This window comes from Mycteria americana, chromosome 12 (assembly GCF_035582795.1).
Source record: "Mycteria americana isolate JAX WOST 10 ecotype Jacksonville Zoo and Gardens chromosome 12, USCA_MyAme_1.0, whole genome shotgun sequence".
In the NCBI taxonomy this organism is placed as follows: Eukaryota; Metazoa; Chordata; class Aves; order Ciconiiformes; family Ciconiidae; genus Mycteria; species Mycteria americana.
The window spans coordinates 4479357-4499525 of record NC_134376.1 but is presented as its reverse complement, the minus strand read 5'-3'; the positions used below and the strand labels follow the sequence as shown (position 1 = coordinate 4499525).

The window sequence follows — 20169 nt, the reverse complement described above, 5'->3', positions numbered from 1 at the left end:
TCATCATAAAGCAGAGAGTGACCTCAAAATGACAATTGCTAACCTCAATGAGATGAAATGAGCCAAACTTGGAAGAGGTTGTAAAGAAGTGTCAATTGTAACAATTTCCCAGGGTACAGGATGCTACTGGCTGCAGTTGTGCTACGTCATAGCTCTGACAGCATTACCTACACCTGAAAAGTCACTTGATCATAAAGTCACTGGGAAAATCCAGTCATACCCTGATCTCTTCAGTATTAACCTAATGACAAACAGAAGTACAGTTCAGTAGTTCAGGCAAGCAGAATCAGAAATACAGGATTTTGTTTCCTAAGTCTTTCTCCGACTCATTGTCTGATATTTGTAATTCATCTTCCACACTCACCCACATATAAAATGTGTGTAATCACCAGGAAGTTATGTGGCTTAAATGATTCATGTTTATGTAAGGCCTTATGATCCTCAGATAAAAACTGTTTTAGAAGTGCAAAATATTATCACAAATTAGAACTTTATTTTAGTGTCCCTATTGACTACTTTAATGATGGGTCTGCCAGCACTTCTCTGACAAACCTCCCCTTAGAAATTAACTTCCCAGAATACAAATTTCCAACTCTATATTATCCAAACCACTAATTTACCTAGTTAAAGAGCTAAGTAGCTAAGGCAATGTGTACAATCATTAATAAATACTGGCAAGCTTTGCTAATTCAAATTCTAGCACAGTCCTCCACAGGGAGTACAAGATATTTGTGCTTCTGAGCAAGGCCACTGGGACACTTAAGCGACAGAATAAAAATCAAGTGCTGGTGTTAGTCCTTCAGAGCTGCAAACCGATGACTCAGCTTCCTGGGGTTCTTGTTTCTTTACTTGCAGACTAGTTAATGATGGGGTAAGGAGGAGCTTCAACAAAGGAACAAGGGACTTAAGTGCCCTGCCAGTCCCACTAAGGAGACAGGACGCTAGATCTCAACCCACTTTCAACAAAGATTAACCTGTTCACTACAGACCAGAAACACTTATTTGGCTTAACTCATTTGCTGTAATATCCTACCTTTTCTTACCCCACAGTAGCCTGCTTGTGCAGCTTTATCTTTTTGATAAGACTGAGTTGGCATAAAAGATTAATACAGACCTTTTAAGCCTACCCAGTTAAAATGGATTTTGTAGCCCACCACCCTTTAAACCCTTAAATAACAGAACCAGCTGAGACTAGTATTTCTTTTTCCCCAGGCAGATCTTTACTTTTTTTCTACAGCAGATTCTGACTACTTCTCTACAAGCTTGTGAAACCCCTCAGCTTGGAAACATTTGCCTTTTTAGCTTCCAGTGAATCAATAGTTCTGAGATCCAGCTTGTCTTGTATATTATCCACTTACTCTAAACTCCACTTTCTTTGAAGTCTGGGGAACCGTATGCTCACTGCAGATCTCCTGCCGTGCTGCTATGGCCAGAAGAAAGGTGATCTGCTGCAGGGACCTCCTCTTCTGCTTGCAGGCAGCCAGCAAAGACAGCTGATAGACCTTTTCATCCACATTAATGCCAAAGGCTCCTACAAGGCACTCACCCTCTCACTATGGAAGGAAACGTGGTAAATAAAACCAGAAATGAGGCTCACAGGATGCACAGTGTTACCATTCTGAATTCAAATATTTCTTTCATCCAACATATCCAAGTGCCCAAATATTTAACTAAAAATTCAGCATTTCAACAAAAACATGACCCACATACCTATATTGCAGCTATTTCTATGAACAAGCCTCTGTTTCCCTCAAGTAACCAAATCAGCTTGATTATATTCTTGAAGGCCAAATTCCAACATGATACAGGAAGCTAACCATGCTGCAGGTAACATCACTTGTCTACTGAGACACCTGGCCAGGTCTTTCCTGCTTTGTTGGCTCAGTATTCCCAGCTGTAGATCTCTCCCAGGAAAGAAAATCCAGTAGAGCTGACAAGCATATGAAGAAATTAAGATTCTTTGTATTTCCACAAATTTCTCTCACATCTCTTGCTCATAGATACTGCTGTGCTTGTGTGTGCCCTCCAGGCCCGTATATTGAACAGCTGGAAGATGACCTGGAAGCTGAGCATGCTATAAAAACACAGGTAACAGTATCTACGGAGGAAAAAACTCCTCAGGGGAGTGATTACACCTCTGAAAAGACCTGACGACATTAAACTACTAATTAAAAAAACAAAATTCCTCATGAAAGAGTAATAAGATGGACAACAATCCTGAACTCTAGTTTTAGCCTATGCAAACTCACTGTTATAAATTGCACGTGCTACTCCTTTCATAGAAATCTCTGAAGAAGCCAGTTACTGATGAGGCAGTTCTCCACAGAGCAAGAGAGTAGCAGGTCGCGGAAAGTGAGCATTTCTCTGTCCTGTGCTTCAGCTATCAAATCACCCCATCCACTTTTTACAGTTCTGTGATGGATGGATCTACTTTAATAAATCTTACATAAATTGCCAGGATGTGGTTGTTAAATATATAATCAGATTCATTAACAATGGAAAAGCCTGAAGATAATTTAGTTCCAAAAAGGATATATTTTAATAGAATGCTCTGAACACATTCTAATGACTAATACAAATTGATAGCATCAATAATAAGTAACATTTCCATTTCAATTCACTTTAGAAATGCTACCTAATTAATTCTCAACCATATCAGGAGATAGGTCAGCGTTGTTAGACACCTTGCACAGGTGGGAAAACAGAGGTAAAAGAACGTGTCCAGTGACACAAGAAGCAGCAACGTCGGTTAAAGCAGAGCATGGCATTTGGGAATTCCTGTTCCCTCTCTGATTATGCCTCATACTTGCTACCATTGTTTCCAAAATGGTTGTGCTTCTAAGTACACACAGGCTCTTTGGCATGAAATAAGAATTTCTTTCCCTCTTTCCCCCTAGGTGGAGAAACAAGGAAGATTGCCTGGAAGAAGCTGGTGTTGCAACAGTTGCTCAGGTCAGACACCTTCCCTGCATCTGAGCACCTTGTCTCTTTCCTCAGAGAATGAGAAACGTCACTGGGACTCTCCAAAGGAGAAGCTTCTTCAGCAACTTTTCTGAGCTCTTAAGCGGGCCATATCCTGCAGACCTTGCCCAACCTTCCCCTCACACTGCAGACCTTGGAAGGGGTAAAGCACCAAGGATCCATGAAATTCACTGTGCGCTTTGTTATTCCCACAGAGTTGGAGTGGAAGGTGATCAGAGATTCATTAGAAAGTTGCTAATTTCAGCACACAGTAAAAAAAGGAGGCAGGACCATTAGGTGTATTTTCTATTGTTTTGCAAGGAAAATACATGGCCTGCAGTCCGGAGAATTACTCTGAGCTTTAGCATGGAGGCCTAGAGATGGTTAATCTTTCTGGAAGATATCAGCCACTGACCTTCTAATGGATTAATACCAAAGATGGGATTTGTCCCAAATAAAGAGACTATTAAAGCTAAATAAAAGGCTTCCAGAAGCCTTTCTTACAAAGCATCCCTGAGGGCCTTACTGAGACTCCAAGGCTGCCAGATCCCAGCCGAGAACACGTACTTGGCCCCTTCTCAGATCTAACAGAACTGCAAGTGGGAAGCTGGGCTGCTGAAGCTGCTCCTTGAGCTGGAGGAGGCAGCCCTGCAGAGCAAGGCCATGGGCTCTACCCTGTGCAGGAAGCACATGGTTGCCATGGCTGAGCTGGCAGAGCTCATGGAGAATCCCCAGAGTGAAAGCGAAGCTGGAGACAGACAAACAGGTCATGAAAGCAGAGAGACATGACCTCAGTGCAAGCATGGATTTTCTGCAGAAATCCAAGGTGAGAGGCCAGCAGGGAATTCGTCAACAAAGCACCAATGCAGTCACAGGTAGCGCAAGGCAGAATTCAGCCCTACGCAGTGCGAGCTGATACCAGAAAGCAGCTGTTTGCAGGTGGTGCTGAACACTGCCCGCCCCGGCTGATGGAGTGTGCATCCCCCTCGCTAAAGATCAGGACACTCTGCACTCCCCCGGCTATTACAGTCATCCCGTTATAATTACAACCAACTGGAATAAATTGAGTTTGCAAAAGAGGGAGGATATTTTGGCCCTTCAAGCCTTACTCAGCATCATATGACTGACTTCTCTCTTACAGCTGAACTCAGATGCTCATGTTCACAAGCTGGAAGATAACCTGCCTGAAGCCAATGCCCAGCTGGCTGAGGTGGAGAAGAGCCAAGCTGAAATTAATGCCATCAGGCTCCAAGGTAAATTCCTTGACAGCTTTGTGCAATGTTACCTCCCTCTGATCCTCCTCTTCCCCTACATTTCATCTAACTCTGGCAGCCCTGCCCTGTCTCCTCTAGCAAATCTGCCCAATTCTTCTAGCCTTCGCTTCTCTTTCTCTCCAGTCAGATGGAATTAGTTCCTCTCCTGCTTCTTTATGCACTTTTCCCACAGCCAAAAACAGCCAGCTGAGTCGGGAGCATGAGGAAGCTCAGAGCAGGCATAACCAGATTGTCCACATAAAGATTCTCTCACCTTGCAAGCAGATGACTTCAAGAGGCAGCTGGATGAAGTGTCAAAGGTACTGGGGACCACCAAGTGCCTACAGAAGTTGCTGCTGTCATGGGACATGCAGTGCCTGCTCTTTTGCACGCCATCCACTTCAGATTAGCAAGTCTTTTGTGTTAGCTCTCACAAAGGAAAACTTTCTCACCCAAATTAATCTCTGGGCTTGTTACCAGCTGATCTTGGAGGCAGTGTGGGGGACGTGAGCCTTGTATGGATATGAAAATAAGATACAGACTCCCCCATGAGTCAGCAGCAAAGACCAGAACACACACCTCTTGATTCTCAGTCCAGTGCTCATTCAGTGGATCGTACAGCAGTTTATTTGCATAGATCACACAAGTTTGGCTCAAAATATACCAATATTTCAGGTCTCTGACACGTGTCTTGGAAATTTCTGCTTATCTCCAAAGAGTAATTCTAGTGCTGCACCTGTATATCAAAAGTCTGGCAAGAATTCTCTCTGTGTTCAGAACAATCGCCAAATGGGTTTACTGTCATAATTCTTTTGAAACACTGTTTGAGAGAAAACAGTGATGATGACAAGCCAAATTCTGTTTTCAGTTGTATGAGCTCAATTCAATTCACTGCAGTACAGTAAAAAACAGGTATGGAGAACAGGAACTTGGCTCCTGACCAGCAATATATTTTGAAGCCTGATATGTTTCTAGCTGGTCCAGAACTGAGTTGTTCAAGTGGAGCACTCCAGCTCTGGGGAGTGAGGTCGGGGTATTTGTACTTCCAATAGGACAGAGACATAGTAATGGCTGTGCACTACTGCTGTAGCGAGCCTGGCCAACACCAAGCATGATTTGGACCCAATGAAAGAGTAGCTGGAGGAAGAGGAGGAGAGCAAAGCTGAACTGCAGTGGCTGGTCTCTAAACTCAATACTGAAGTCATAATCTGGAGGACTAATTAGAAGACTGACACCATTGAAAGAACCAAAGAGCTGGAAGAAACCAAGTGAGCACTCAGCTTTCAGGGAGTCTGGAATGGGACTTACGGCAATCTCATTATTTAGTTTGGCTGCTGAGTCACAGCTTACGGATGTGATCTGTTAGGAATCAATTTGGTAAGACGGAGAGAAAGCAAAGGGCTCCAGCCAAGAGAAAGAAAATAATACTTGCAATAATAAACAGGGACTATTGAGACCTAACACTTGTACACTGACAACAGAAAACCAACACTGATCCTTTCTGATAAAGGTTGAATTTGGATAGCCTTTCTTTATTCCAACAAGGACTTTACTCTTCCAGCAGCCCTACAAAAGCCACTAGCATTTCCTAAGAATAAAGCAAGCATCAAATCAGATTAAACTCCTTAGAATCTGGTCCTTGAGAGCTAGTATTACAGGCTAGAAGTTGAGCCAATCTTTGTAGCAGTCTCTCTAACAGAGCTAACAAAGGTGCTTTCACATAAGAGCAACAAAAGTTAAGGCATCTGGAGGGTTTCACTGTGCGCCTGAACAAGTTGAGACAACTGGAATAAGCTACTACATCTCTGCATGACTTTGTACTGAGTCCCAGGGATATTCACAAGGGAGGGAGGCTACTTTGCTCTTAGACACTATCCCAGTCCTTGAGATACCTGAATGGAAGGTGGAAGTGTCTATCAGCAGGTTACAATCCAGCAATAAAGAGCTGAGCTGCAGCCCAATATGCCATATCCACCAGTGGAGGGGAAGAACCAGCCACTGGTTTTACAGTCCTTTCTCTGAGACTGCTGCCAGGATTTCACCTTTTCACTGGTGAAAATAGTGATGGTGCTCAAGATGAGGGCTGCTGACTCCTACCATTCATGACTCCATGAACTACTTACTCATCAGGATATTCCTGCCCTTCCTCACTCAGGACAAAGTTGACTGTGAAGCTGCAAGAAGCAGAGGAGGCAGCTGAATCAGTCCAAGCCTGGGTTGCCAACACAGAGAAAACTAAGCAGAGGCTTCAGAAAGAAGTGGAGGCCCTCACTGTTGACCTTGAGAAGGCAAGAAATCCAGCCATTCAAGAGTGCATTCAGCACAAGCCTGACCAGCAAGATGTAAGACCTGGTACTGGAAGCCCTGGGAGTCTTTCTGTTAACTCAGGTCAGCTTTGGACTGGTCCCTTATTTCTTACTATTTTAAGATCTCTCTATTAAACGTCAAGTAATCTGTATGGCCATGAGAAGCAAGGCTAAGATTTATCACATCAAGAGAAAACCCACATGAGAGCTGCAGCTAATTCCTAGGAGCACACAGCATGCTTCTGGCAAGCTCATTAGCTGACTTCCAGAAACAAGAGTACAGCTAAAGCAAAAGCCCTCCTTTACTGCAAGGCAAGGTATTCATCTTCTTTTTAAGGATAATGATATCCTGCTTTGAACTTTTCAGTGTTGCAGTACCAGTGGGTTGGCCACTGGTTATTAACTACCATACTCAAAGCAGTTCTAAACAACATGTAGTTTAAACACTAGCAACAAACGCTCCTTCATTAAATTAGTATTTCTACTCTTGCTAGTGTTAGTGTCTAAAAGCATGAATAGTAGTGCAACTGTGGGACATTTGAATAAAAATGTTACTTAAAATAGGCACAAAGGCTGCTCCAAATCCACTGAAGTCCTTGGGTATCTGCCAATGACTGCAGTCGGCTTTAGAAGAGGTCTCGAGCCGAAAATCCCACATACAGCATTACATTACTGGGCTGAAAAAAAATCTGTTTCACTATCACTTTAATGAAGCAGTTCTTTATTCTATGGTTCCTGTGGTGTGCTTGTCACCATGGTATCTGAACGCATGTGCGGATCATAAGGATATGTAGAATATTTGTGATTAAAAGCTCCTAGGAAAGAAAAATGTACCTTTATTCTTTCCCTTCATGACAAGCAGTTAAACACAGTCTAAAATAGTCTTGAATAACATCTTGTTTGTACCCGAATCGTCTTTGAAATAGAAAGAGGCACACTAATCAACCCAGGCAATTACTAACAGCACATCTGCACAAGGAATATCTGAAGTGGAAAACATTTGCTCCACAGCAGCATCATTATAACCGCAGGAGCAAAGAAGACTATCACACTGATGGGAACTGGGTGATCTTGTTAAATTCCTAATGGTGAGGAAAGAAAGCCTCGTAAACATTTTAATCATCCATTCAGAGTGACCAAGAGAAACTCTGCCAGTCATTAGAGTGGCTGCCAATTTAACTGTGACTAGCTGGCAGGACACGCAGAGAAGTGAAGTGTAAAGAAAACTTGTGTCCGGTGAATGCTTGGCTTTATCGTTCCAGGCCAATGCTGCTTGTGCTGCCCTGGACAAGAAGCAGAGAGCCTTTGATAAGATCCTGGCAGAATGGCAACAAAAAATGCAGAGAGCTGCAGGTGGAAGTGGATAGTTCCCAGAAGGAATGTACACAATTGAAAATTTTGAGCTTAAGACTGCCTATGAAGAATCCTTGGAGCACCTGGAATCTATGGAAAAGGAGAACAAGGGCCCTTCAGGGTAAGTACTGGTTTGCTGTTAAAAAACTCTGCAAATCTTAAGTCCCTTGATTCCTACTGAATGATCTCTTGTGGTGTCTTCCAGCACCAATTCCACTTTTGTTATTTCTAGCAGTGCTTTCACTCTCTGGGAACATAAATTTGATGCATTTAAAGTCACAGGTTAGATTCTGCTCTTGGGACAGAGTCTGCACTCACACACATGCCACCTCTATCGGATCACCCAAGATTGTAACTAGCACCAGTGTACTGCTTCCTGGGAACCGACTCTGGGCATAACATTCAGGATCAAGGTCCTTTCTGAACCCTCAAAACGTGATCACAATAGCAGTTTGGTTGTACTCACTGTTATACTAGGAGGTCATCGCTCCAGGCTGGGCCACGTATCATCACTAGAGCTCCACATAAAGGAATAACGGACTGGTTACAGCATTAGGCTTAAATAAGACACAGGCTGCAGTCCCAGTTCTAGCTACCAGCATTCTCTCCAATTCTGAGCAATTCACTTAGGGGACTATTAACAATGGCCAGCTTTACCCTGGGGAGATGTTCCCTTCAACCTCAGCAGGGAGGATTGGGCATCTCCAGGAATCAGTCCAGAGCAAGTCAGTAAAACTCCTGCTCAGTCTCTCTCTTGGCATCACTTCTCCCCCACTGGCTGTACAGGGAGACCAGCTGCCTTGGATTTTTTTTTTTTTAAAAAACACTTCTGTAAATTGCAAAAATTGATCTCTTACAGGAGGCTGGAAGATGACACTGTAAATATTTAGAAGATGCTACAATCTGCTGCCCTTGCAGCCAACAGAAAACAGTGATGGACTCCCTGGCACAGACCCAGCGTTTTCTGGGCTATCTCCCCCAACCCTTTGCTCTGGCCTACTTCGGCTGGCAGAGAGCCCCATTCTGTTGTACAGAGACGATGTGGTGTCCTTTTTTCATTTTGTAAGAGCAACCATCTGAAAGGGGGAAAGGGGCAGGCTGGATAAAAAATGGAAAAAATTTCTCTTGATTTAATAGGCTTCATTCTTCCACCTCCATGAACACATGCAGTGAGCAGGGCTCATTCAGAAATCCAGGATAATATTTAGCAATGAAAGAAAAGGGCAGCTGATATAAAGTGACTGGAATCATTTCATGCCATTTCCATTCAAAGAATCTGTCTGGTGCACTTGGTAAAGTTCACAGTCCTGAAATAAACCTATCATATGAAATATCAGTTTTCTTCCCTAGAGGAAATTAAGGATCTAATCAATCAGCTGGGGAGTGGAGGGAAGAGCATTCATGAGCTGCAAAAGATAGAGACTGGAGATTGAGGAGGATGAACTGCAGGTGGCACTGGAGGAAGCAGAGTCTTCCCTGGAGGTAGCAATGCTACAGATGTGAGAGCTGCATGCCAGCCCAGTGGCTGCTGTCCACATTCTATCAGATGGATTTTGTATGTATGACCCCACAAAGGGCATTTGTTCATCCATCTGTTGCACCCTTGCAGGCTGAAGAAAGTAAACTGATTTGCATTCAGCTCAAAAGGGCTCAGGTTAAAGCTGACATTGACAGGAGAACATGAGAAGGAAGAATTTGAAACAACCACGCACAGCAATGATATGACATTAAGCCACAGGCAAAGGCTGCACCATGGAGGCTTTAAGTTAGACACTAGGAAAGTTTTATAATAATTAAGGGGAATTACTCCTTGGACCAGATTGTCTGGAGCTTGTAGAGTCTCCATTATTGGAAGTTAAGTGCAGTCTGGTCACACGTTGTCTAGTGGGACTGGTTTAGCAGGAGGTGATCCAGATTTTAGGCAGCGGATTTTTAAGATGACCTCTTGAAAGCACTCCCAGCCCAATGTTTTAAAAGAAGGTATTCAAGAATGGCTTGGTGCAAAATCTTGGTATCTCAGTTTTAAACAGGTTTGAAAAGTTACTGTATTTTTATTACTTGGTGGGCAATAATTTGATACAAAGGCTGGATCAGACTCAACATAACAGAATGCTGTACCATATGCTTCACTGGACTCCACAGAAATAATCACCAGTGTGCAATTGAGTCTCTGCAGGTGAGTCTGGAGACTGAAGTAAAGGGGCGTGCTGAAGCTCTCAGGCTCAAGAAGATGGACACTGACCTGACCAGCATGGAAATGCAACTGGATCGTGCCAACAGGAACAACAGTGAGCTTGTCAGGACACTGAATGAACTACAACAGCATGTCAAGGTAAACTGGAGAGGGTGGAAGCAGGTCCCTGGGTGGAAAAGCATACCAGTTCTATTTTATAGCTTAAGCAACAAAGCAGTAAATTATGTACTCTTGTTTAGACAAGACATCTTGAACAAATTGAGAATTTATATTCAAAAGCCCTAGTTCTCCCACTCATACCAATTTCAATCTGCAGTAGTTCCAACAAACCTTATACAAGAGAAACATTACTATCAGCTTTTGTCAAACTAGAAACCCAAAGAACTATTCATATGTAATTAAAACAAAAAAGTCCTGCTTTTAAGAGAAGTTGTAATTGCTGTTTGAACAGGATAGCCAAGAAATGGACTAGAAACTAACAGAGATGTAAAACTAAGGAGCTTCCTTTGGCTCTTCATTTCTAAAATAAAACTAAGTAATTACATTAGTAAATGGCTAGTCTCTTTGTTGGAATAAAGTGATACAACTGCTGCCAAAAATCCAATTTTAGTAACTTAAAGAGTAACAACAAAGATTCTTTCTCTCTATACACATGTATATATATACACACACTAAAACCTAACTTGTCCTCAGTTACATCAGTCTCAGTCAGAAGTCATTCTCTTGAAGTCAGTGTGGCTACAGCAATATAAGACAGGCATACATGACACTGGGATCCAGTGCTGGGGGTTTTTTTGTGGGGTTTGGTTTTGGTTTTTGCTTTTTTTTTTTTTTTAAATCTGGCATCACCTTAAAGAGCAGCTTTGCTGAGAGACCTCCTACCTCTTTCAGCTTCCTCTCCCTTCATTATTTACATTAATCTTTCATCTGCTTTCAGGACCTTCGGATCCAAACGGATGAGGAAGCTCGCCAGCATGAGGAGGAGCTGCAGGAGCAGTACATGCTGCCTCAGCCCACTACAGACAGAGCTGGAAGAAGTGCAGACCGGCGTGGAGGGCAGCAAGCACTCTCACAAACTCCTGGAGCAGGCAGAGGTCATGGAGAAGACATAATGGACTCAATGTCCATGTAGAGAAAGTAGAACTATTTATGCAACAGGTATCTTGTCAGAGAGTTTATGTGCATGTGGTTTAACATTAAATCTTAACTCTGGGTAAGAAGTGCAGGATTAGGCCAATGATGGATAAATATAACAGTGGTCTATAAGATTGGTCTGATAACTACAGAATATGAAGGGCTCAGTCCTTAGAGATATTATACTGATAGCAGGATTTAAAAAAACAACATCTTGGCCCAGCTTTGCTCCTAGCGAGGCCTATGAAAAGACTTTTAGCAAATTCAGTGGAAGAGTTAAGACAGTGCTGAGCACTTCTGAAAAACCCACCTTAAAAGGGACAGTGTAAAATTCTGCCTCCATTGAAACTATAGTTTTACTAGTTGTTTCCATGGTGCTGGGATTTCTTCCATAGACTGTAACCCACAGCGAGATCCATTTTAGTGAAATTTTAAGCATCCTTGAGTTACAGATTGCAGTATGAAATAACATACCTGCCATTTCATTTTGTGCACAGATTTAAGAAGCTACTTTAACATTCACCATTACAGTCTGCAGTTCTTTTCCATAAAGACCACACACATGCTAATGTTTCCAAGGAGAAGAGTGTAACTTCTGGAAAGGACTGATAATACAAGAAGCATTTCTCAGCTGCAACTATGGGATATCAGTTATAAAAACTGCATCATAAATGTGGTTTTTACTCAGGTTAAAAAATGCAACCAACACATTCATTTCCAATTGACTGATGATAAAAGGATACATTTTTAGCAGATGAACTATCTCCATAGCAAATTTGAGTTTTTAAACTTATTTGTTATACAAAACCTACATAGCACAGAACTTGTGCAGCATTCTGGAACACAATGGCACACTTACTTGATGTTGTTTTGCTGAAGGGCAGCTTGTGTTGCTAGAATGCAGTTTTTCTATTAAAGCCTTTGTAGTTCTCCTTCCTTAGAGTGGGGTTTTTTTATTATTATTTTTACAGCAGCAGCAACAACAGTCCCTCAATGATTCATATCAGTAAACAGTAAGCACTGAATGAGCTGTGGGGCTCATTTTCCGTGAGATAAAAAGACACATACATATAGTAAACTGTGGAGCAGAGACTATGTTTGTTGAGAATGCAATCAAATACAGTTTCAGTTGACTCTAAAGCCAGCTGCTGCTACTGCAGCGTAACTTTGAAATAAATAATATTGGTATATAAACTCAAATCCATACACACAGAAATTCAGGAAAACAGACTCAGACTCAAGACCTTCATAAACAACAGGGTCTATTTCTGCCTCAGAGGTGTATCATCATTTTAGTTCTCATTTAGCGTGCAAGTAAATACATAGGTCCTAATGTTCTGTAATGCAGATCCAGTGGGGATGAATCCCACTTGGCTTAACAGTGCACAATTTTATAGAGAAAAAACAAACTCTACAGAAAACTGTGATGCACAAATCATCTCTTTGAGAGCCAAATGGAAGAGCTGAGGAAATAAGACATTCTGGGTCTCTAAGATTTCTTTCTGCCCTCCAGAATCAATCTGCTTACTATTAAATGAAAGCTGGAGCCTGACCTTCAACACACTACTAATGAGCATGAGGAAATCATCAGCAAGTACTGAGCAGCTGATGAGAGCGCAAAGAAAGCTGCGGCTGATCTAAGTCACATCACCTCCCCACCTTTCTGCCCTTTACATTGGTAGCTGGAAACTTTAAGGTATATATTCCATTATTTCTCTCCAGTGCTGATTTGAAAGCACACTGTTAATAATACATGTCAGCACTTGCATTGCTTTTTATGATCCTGAAAAGCAGAATGCATGTTAGCTCACTGATTGCAGCCTGGCAAAATTAATCCACAAAAGAAGAAATCCACTTCCTCTCTGCCTCCCTGGCAATCTACATCACAGATGGCACCCTGAGGAATTCCTCCATTTCCTCTTGATTTATCCTTTCTTTCACTTATTACACAACTCCACTCATCACACCTATCAGGCCTCCAACAAAGAGTAGGCCGGCTTCCCTCTCTAGCTAGTCAATGGCATTCGTAATTGGCACAGAGGGGAGAAAAGTTGCCAGCACTGAACAGATTGCTCCTTTGGCACTGTGCTGACAACTGGCACTTCAGAAATATCACAGCTAGCTGTGGATTTAACGCACAGCATTTCCTCCCAGAGTGAGGCTGAGCCTTCTGCCACCTTTGTGCTTTCAGCTACTGCATGTTCAGACAGTATCTTCACCTTCCATCTACAGCACACTCTCAGCCACCATCTTTCCATTGAAAGGTAGAAATCAAAGGCTGAAGTATCATTAGAACTAAAGCTATTGACTTAATAATAGGTGGGGATAATACCTTTGACTACTCCCATGGTATTGAGTGAGCATACCACCACCACCTGGTTTATGGTCCCATCTAGCGTTGTCCAAGTCAGCTGGGATTACTTCCCTTGATTTCAGTGAACTGTGGATCCAGTCTTTACAAAGGCAGCCTATGATACACAGAAAAATTAAAGATATGGCAAAATTTCTCAGAAGATAACATACAGATATCGGGTCTACATATCTTAGCTTTCAATGTTCTGCATAAATAGCTGCGCTGTCAATCTGTTTCATACCTTCCTCACAGGCTTCCTGTGTGGCAAAAAGATCTGTGTCAGGAGCAGGATCATTGCATGCACCTGGAAAAGATTAAGAAGGACTATTAAATTGCAATAAAAGACCTGTAAGTCAAGATGGAATAGGCTGAGCAGTTAGCCCTGAAAGGAGAAAAAGAGCACCATCATGAAACTCCAGGGTAAGAAAAACATGTACAAATATATTAGAAACATAATTCCAACAGAGCAGCTATGAAACTCTTTACTGCACCTGAGCTTCCATATTCAGCACAAATACCTGAAAAGGAACGTTTTCATTTAACAGCCAATATGTCCCAAAGGGAATGCACTAATTTAAGGAAATCCAGACTAGGCAGAAAAGATGCATGTAGGGCACTCTCAGCCCACTGGAGCGCAAGAGAACTTCAGCGCTTTGCACCCTGTGCAGAACTCATCCATCAGAATCTTTATGGTGCTGGAGTACAGCAGTAACAAGCCACTGGTATCAGCAGCTGATCTACACCCACGAAGGAGAATTTGCAAGGTGTACTGTCATCAGTGGCACAACTTGCCATTTATTTTTCAACTGCAACAAAACTCTAGAGCATGAGTAGCTTCAAATTCCTGGGGAAGATACCATCTTGACGACTAGAGGCTTGCCAATGTGACGCCCATCTACAAGAAGAGCCAGAAGGAGGATCCGGGGAACTACAGGCCTGTCAGCCTGACCTTGATATCGGCGAAGATTATAGAGCAGATCACCTTGAGTGTGCTCAACAGGCACGTGCAGGCCAACCAGGGGATCAGGCCCAGCCAGCATGGGTTCATGAAAGGCAGGTCCTGCTTAACCAACCTGATCTCCTTCTACAAACAGGTGACCTGCCTAGTGGATGAGGGAAAGGCTGTGAACGTTGTCTACCTGCACTTTAGTAAAGCCTTTGACACTGTCTCCCATAGCATTCTCCTAGAGAAGCTGGCGGCTCATGGCTTAGATAGGTGTACTCTTCACTGGGTAAAAAACTGGCTGGATAGCCGAGCCCAGAGGGTTGTGGTGAACAGAATTAAATCCAGTTGGTGGCCGGTCACAAGTGGTGTTCCCCAGGGCTCAGTTTTGGGGCCAGTCTTGTTTTATATCTTTATCAATGATCTGGATGAGGGGACTGAGTATGCCCTCAGTAAGTTTGCAGATGACACCAAGTTTGGCGGGAACGTCGATCTGCTTGAGGGTAGGAAGGCTCTGCAGAGGGACCTGGACAGGCTGCATCGATGGGCCAAGGCCAATTGTATGGGGTTCAACAAGGCCAAGTGCCAGGTCCTGCACTTGGATCACAACAACCCCATGCAACGCTACAGGCTTGGGGAAGAGTGGCTGGAAAGCTGCCTGGAAGAAAAGGACCTGGGCGTGCTGGTCAACAGCTGGCTGAATATGAGCCAGCAGTGTGCCCAGGTGGCCAAGAAAGCCAACAGCATCCTGGCTTGTACCAAAAATAGCGTGGCCAGCAGGACTAGGGAAGTGATCGTGCTCCTGTCCTCGGCACCGATAAGGCCGCACCTCAAATGCTGTGTTCAGTGTTGGGCCCCTCACTACAAGAGAGACATTGAGGGGCTGGAGCATGTCCAAAGAAGGGCAACAAAGCTGGTGAAGGGTCTGGAGCACAAGGCTGATGGGGAGCGGCTGAGGGAACTGGGATTGTTTAGTCTGGAGAAGTGGAGGCTGAGGGGAGGAGACCTTATCACTCTCTATAACCAGCTGAAAGGAGGGTGTAGCGAGGTAGGTGTTGGTCTCTTCTCCCAAGTAACTAGCAATAGGACAAGAGGAAATGGCCTCAAGTTGCATCAGGGGAGGTTTAGATTGGATATTAGGAAAAATCTGTTTACCGAAAGGGCGGTCAAGCATTGGAACTGGCTGTCCAGAGAGGTGGTGGAGTCACCATCCCTGGAAGAGTTCAAAAAACATGTAGATGTGGCACTTCAGGACATGGCTTAGTAGGCATGGAGGTGTTGGGTTGACAGTTGGACTAGATGATCTTAGAGGTCTTTTCCAACCTTAATGATTCTGTGATCTTCCTATTTCTTTTTCTGATCCTCATAATTCCACATCAGCACTTCAAATCCCTTCCATAATAATTTATCCTTCTGCTCCTTTCCAGATGAAGGAACTGGAAATAGAGTTAGACTCCAAACAGAAACACCATGTGGAGACTGAAAATTCTGCACAAGAACAAAAGGCCTCTAAAGGAGCCAGTCTTCCACAAAACACGGCCACAAAACCCATCAGCACATGCAGGAGCAGCTGGAAAAGATGCAGAACAAACTCTAAACCTCAATTGAGGAGGCTGTAGGTATTCCCTGCTCCAGCTCACTTTTTCATCACACAATTGTACCAGGGGCATTTTGGCTCTCCAAAACATATACTGCAGGAAGCACACATTCAGTTTCTACTGATAGCATCCCCAGACATGTGGCCCACTGTAGACTTGCATGCACCTATTGAGACAGTCACCCAAAAACATGCATCATTCTCTACAAAGGATTACTCTCCTCTCCCTTCTTTGCAGCCACTTCCTGTCCTCAAATACAGTCTCTCATATGTGCACAGATATGAACACACAATTTAAAAAATACCTATTAACTACCATTCTTTAGGGTCATGACTGTACCCTTCACCTTAATGTCATTATGCAGAGATATCAGACATGTTCCAGGTCAGTTTTTTTTCTAGTGCAAAGATTTCTCTTGTTAAATCAAACCCCTTCTGGTACAGGAACAGGAGGCTAGCCAGAGCCTGGCCAACTACAGGAAGACCATACATGAACTGGATGATGCAGAGGAGAGGGAGATGGGATGGCTGAATTGGCTTGAAACAAGTGGCACACCAGGCATTGTGTCTCAGCAAGCAAAGGGCTCACTTTCTGGGGAGGTTATCCAAGTGCCTCAATCCTCTTCCTCTGTGTCAGCAGCTCAGGAATAGGCACCGAAGCTCACATGTTTGAACCCACCTGCCATGAATTTATTAGAGCAGAAAAGGGTATGGGATGCAGATGAGGAAAACATAGGTGTGTTCTCAACACCAGCTGACTCATGCAGTTCCCCATGAAAGGGAACAGAGATATTGCACTCTCTTTATGCTCTTCCAGTCTCTTTATGCACAGAGATAAATTCTGAAATGGCTAATGGTTAGTACAGATGTGTTTTCACTAATGGTAAAACAGAAAGGGGAAAAGAGCAGCATCTTTCTGCTTCTGAAAGGGATGCACATTAAGGGCTGAATCTTTTCTCAAGGGCACCAAAACTGCACAGCAAGGACCCATCTTCAGAAAAAGCCCACCTCATCCTGGCATGGTACTCCAGGATATTTCTGTACACTCCAGCAGTCTAGCAGGGAAGACAGGGACCAAAACTATCCACTTCCTACTCCCTCTCCTGCTTCCCTGGGGTAAAAACAAGGGGTTGCACATCATTGCTTATCAAATGTGCCTACATATTATAGCATTTCTACCTTCTTTCTTAGCAAAGTTTTGAAAGGTAAATAATATGCTACTGCAACACTGCTTCAATCTCCTCTTTTCTTCCAGAGTACTGTGTATTGTGCCAAGAGCTGCCCATTGAAAATTGCTATAGTTATAGTTGATTAAAACAACAGGTCTGAGATATCAAGAAGTGGCCTACATGGGGAATAGATTAGGAGAGAGAAAAAGTGTGCAGCAATCTGCAGATAAAAGAAATATCTGTGTGTCAGACCCCAAAATCTGTAAATAATGCTTCTCAAGTATACCTGGAATGATAGAAGACATCAAACACTACTTGAAAAGGAACTGTGCTAACACAGGTTGGGGATTTTTCAAGTCAAGGATAGGAGGCATATTTTGCGCCGTCTCTTGCTAATAATTCCTCTCATCAATAGCCTTCATTTGTAGTCTTAATAAATTTTACTGTATGGGAAAAAAATTGAATTTGTTCACAGGAAGACAGCAGAACATAGCGTTTGGTGTTGCTGCTCAAACCTAAGATGCTAGACATAGCAGGGTGCTGCAACAGGAGGGTAGAGTAGCACAGACAGAGCAAATTCAGACAAGCTGGGAGGCAGAAACAGCTCCTGTGGCAGCACAGTGGGGTACAGTCTGCAGGACATGAGACTTTGTTGGCTGTGAGAGAATTACTCCAGAACTAGGAGGGCTTGATCCCTAGTGAATGCCTTGAACTAGCCAATGTTAGCGATGCCAACATACGATTTTCCTGCCATAATCTAAAAAAATGGTGATAAACACTGCTGCTGTTTATTTTCTAGTGATCATTTGCTGTAGGAGCTAGAGTAAAACACTGCTGTCCTCCAAACACCCTGCTGCTGTTCACCAAGCCCTGCTTGGACAACTGGAACAAACGTATTTAGGTATACAACCTTTGAAAAGCAGGCTAACAGAGCACAGATGCTGCCAGATGTCACACACTTTACACTTTGCTCTCAAGGTGGTCATTTAGAGCCTGAGCACGCAGGCTCCTACCTGCATCACCACAGATCTTCTCTGGCAGCAGGGGAAAAGCAGTCTGTATTACCTAGAAAGGCAGTATGCAAAAAGACTGCACAGTAAAAGTTTGGTCAAGCTGCATGCAGTGGGAGCAGTCTTCCTTCTTCCTCATTCTATATTATGACCATTGCACACATTACACAAAGTTAAAACAGGAGTCAGCAAGGCAGGCACAGTATTAAGGAGCAAAAAAGGAGGACATTTGAATACATGGACTTCCCCTGCTTAAAAATCCCAGATTTGCAGTTATTTAGATCATCAGTGACTTTATCTGATCTTAAGGCAACGTTCTTGATAATTCAAGAATATTACTGATGAAACCTGATTGACAAATTACTGTGATAGGCAGTTCTAGAGAAGAAAGGAATACAACTAGGGGAAAAAATTACATTTGTTGCACCTTCCTTTTAAACATCAGGCACGATATGACACTGTGCTGGAAATTGCTACATTTTCAAATACTGGGGTGAACAACACACATCTAGAATGCCTCTCAAGGCAAGTATTTTCATCTGCAATTACCTGTTTGTATATAGGTTTGCTTCCAAAAGACCTCTTTTTGACTAGCTACTACCCATATGAATACATTTGCTGTTTAAAACATAAAAACAACCTCAAAGGATGTCCCAGCTCAGTTTTTTTTAATACATATCTTAAGGTCTGACTGCATCTAAACTACTTTTACTAAGATCAGTTCAGGCCTTGCTTCTGAGGCCTTCATCTCAAAAACATTGGCATCCTTGCTGGATTAGCACAGCATAATTGTATCAGCAATACAGCAGGAACAAAAGTGGAAAATTCTCCGGAAAGCTTTGCTGGAGACAGGGCCTTAGCTTTTAATGCTTAAAAGCTCTGCAGAGTTCCTCATTTAGATACTTTCACCCCATTTGGTGAAAATGATTTGTAAACATAAAACCATACTCAAACATAATTTCATTCCTGTTACGCAATTTTACTCAGCCTAGTTGCATATCTTTAATCTGTGCAGCTGATCTAGTTTTATCATTAAGCCAATAAGGGCTGCAATGATTACATATCTCACAGTTACAGAACCATAGTAACACTGGTTTAGGAGACCATCAACTCTAGCCTCCTTCCCAAATGCAAGATCTTATATCGCACTTTCACCATTCTGACAAATATTTGTCTGATCCATTCTTAAAAACCTCTAAGAGCCGTCCTACATCCTGCCAAGTCAGTCCAACACAGGGCTTGACTACTTCAAAGGACTCACTGAGAATTTTTTTTTCACTGTAACCTAGATCTGCCTTGCTGTTATCTCGGCTTACGACTTCTCACCCTACCCCAATGGGCATTAGAGAACAAATTGTTCCTTTCCTCACAGCAGCAGCCTTTTATCTGTTTGAAGACTTACCACATCTTTCCTCAGTTTTCTGTCCTCTCAACAGGCTCAGCAAAAGTCATGTGTTCAAAGACTTGGATCATTACTGCTACCTTTTTCTCCAAATACCCGTATTTCTCTTGTGTGGAGCCCACAACAGGACATACTCTTCTAGCACAGCTCAGCAGAGCAGGATTCCTGTGTCTGTCTTACTAGCATTTTCTTACCTATATGGACCTGCATGGTGTTTGCCTCTTCTGCAACAGCAAGATGTTATGGACTCCTATTCAGCTTATGACCCACGGCAGCCCCTCCATCCTTTCCTGCAGCACAGCCAGCTGCCCAATTCTTCTTAATCTTTTAATTCTGAAGTTGATTACATTGAAGTCTACAGCAGTGCACCTGCTACTGAACCACATCCTATTTTTTCCATAGAGCTCCCATTTTGAATCCTAGTTCCATGACTGCGTTTATTCTGCCTTCAAACTTGATCTCATCTTCAGATGCAGTAATTACATTCTTTATTT

At 43.0% G+C, this 20169-nt stretch overlaps 1 protein-coding gene across 1 annotated transcript; it reads left to right on the top strand.

Moving 5' to 3' along the window:
• The first annotated feature begins 1799 nt into the window (after positions 1-1799).
• MYH16 (myosin heavy chain 16) lies at positions 1800-12356 on the top strand. Its single transcript, XM_075514915.1, is given in 22 exon segments — positions 1800-1827; positions 2030-2088; positions 2283-2335; positions 2898-2952; positions 3083-3190; positions 3553-3689; positions 3691-3787; positions 4103-4214; positions 4408-4476; positions 4479-4534; positions 5274-5482; positions 6370-6502; positions 7783-7854; positions 7856-7907; positions 7910-7984; positions 9224-9290; positions 9292-9355; positions 9483-9550; positions 9552-9581; positions 10016-10205; positions 11005-11072; positions 11074-12356. Coding segments are annotated over 22 exon segments (1908 nt in total). The 3' UTR covers positions 11180-12356.
• The last annotated feature ends 7813 nt before the right edge of the window (positions 12357-20169 follow it).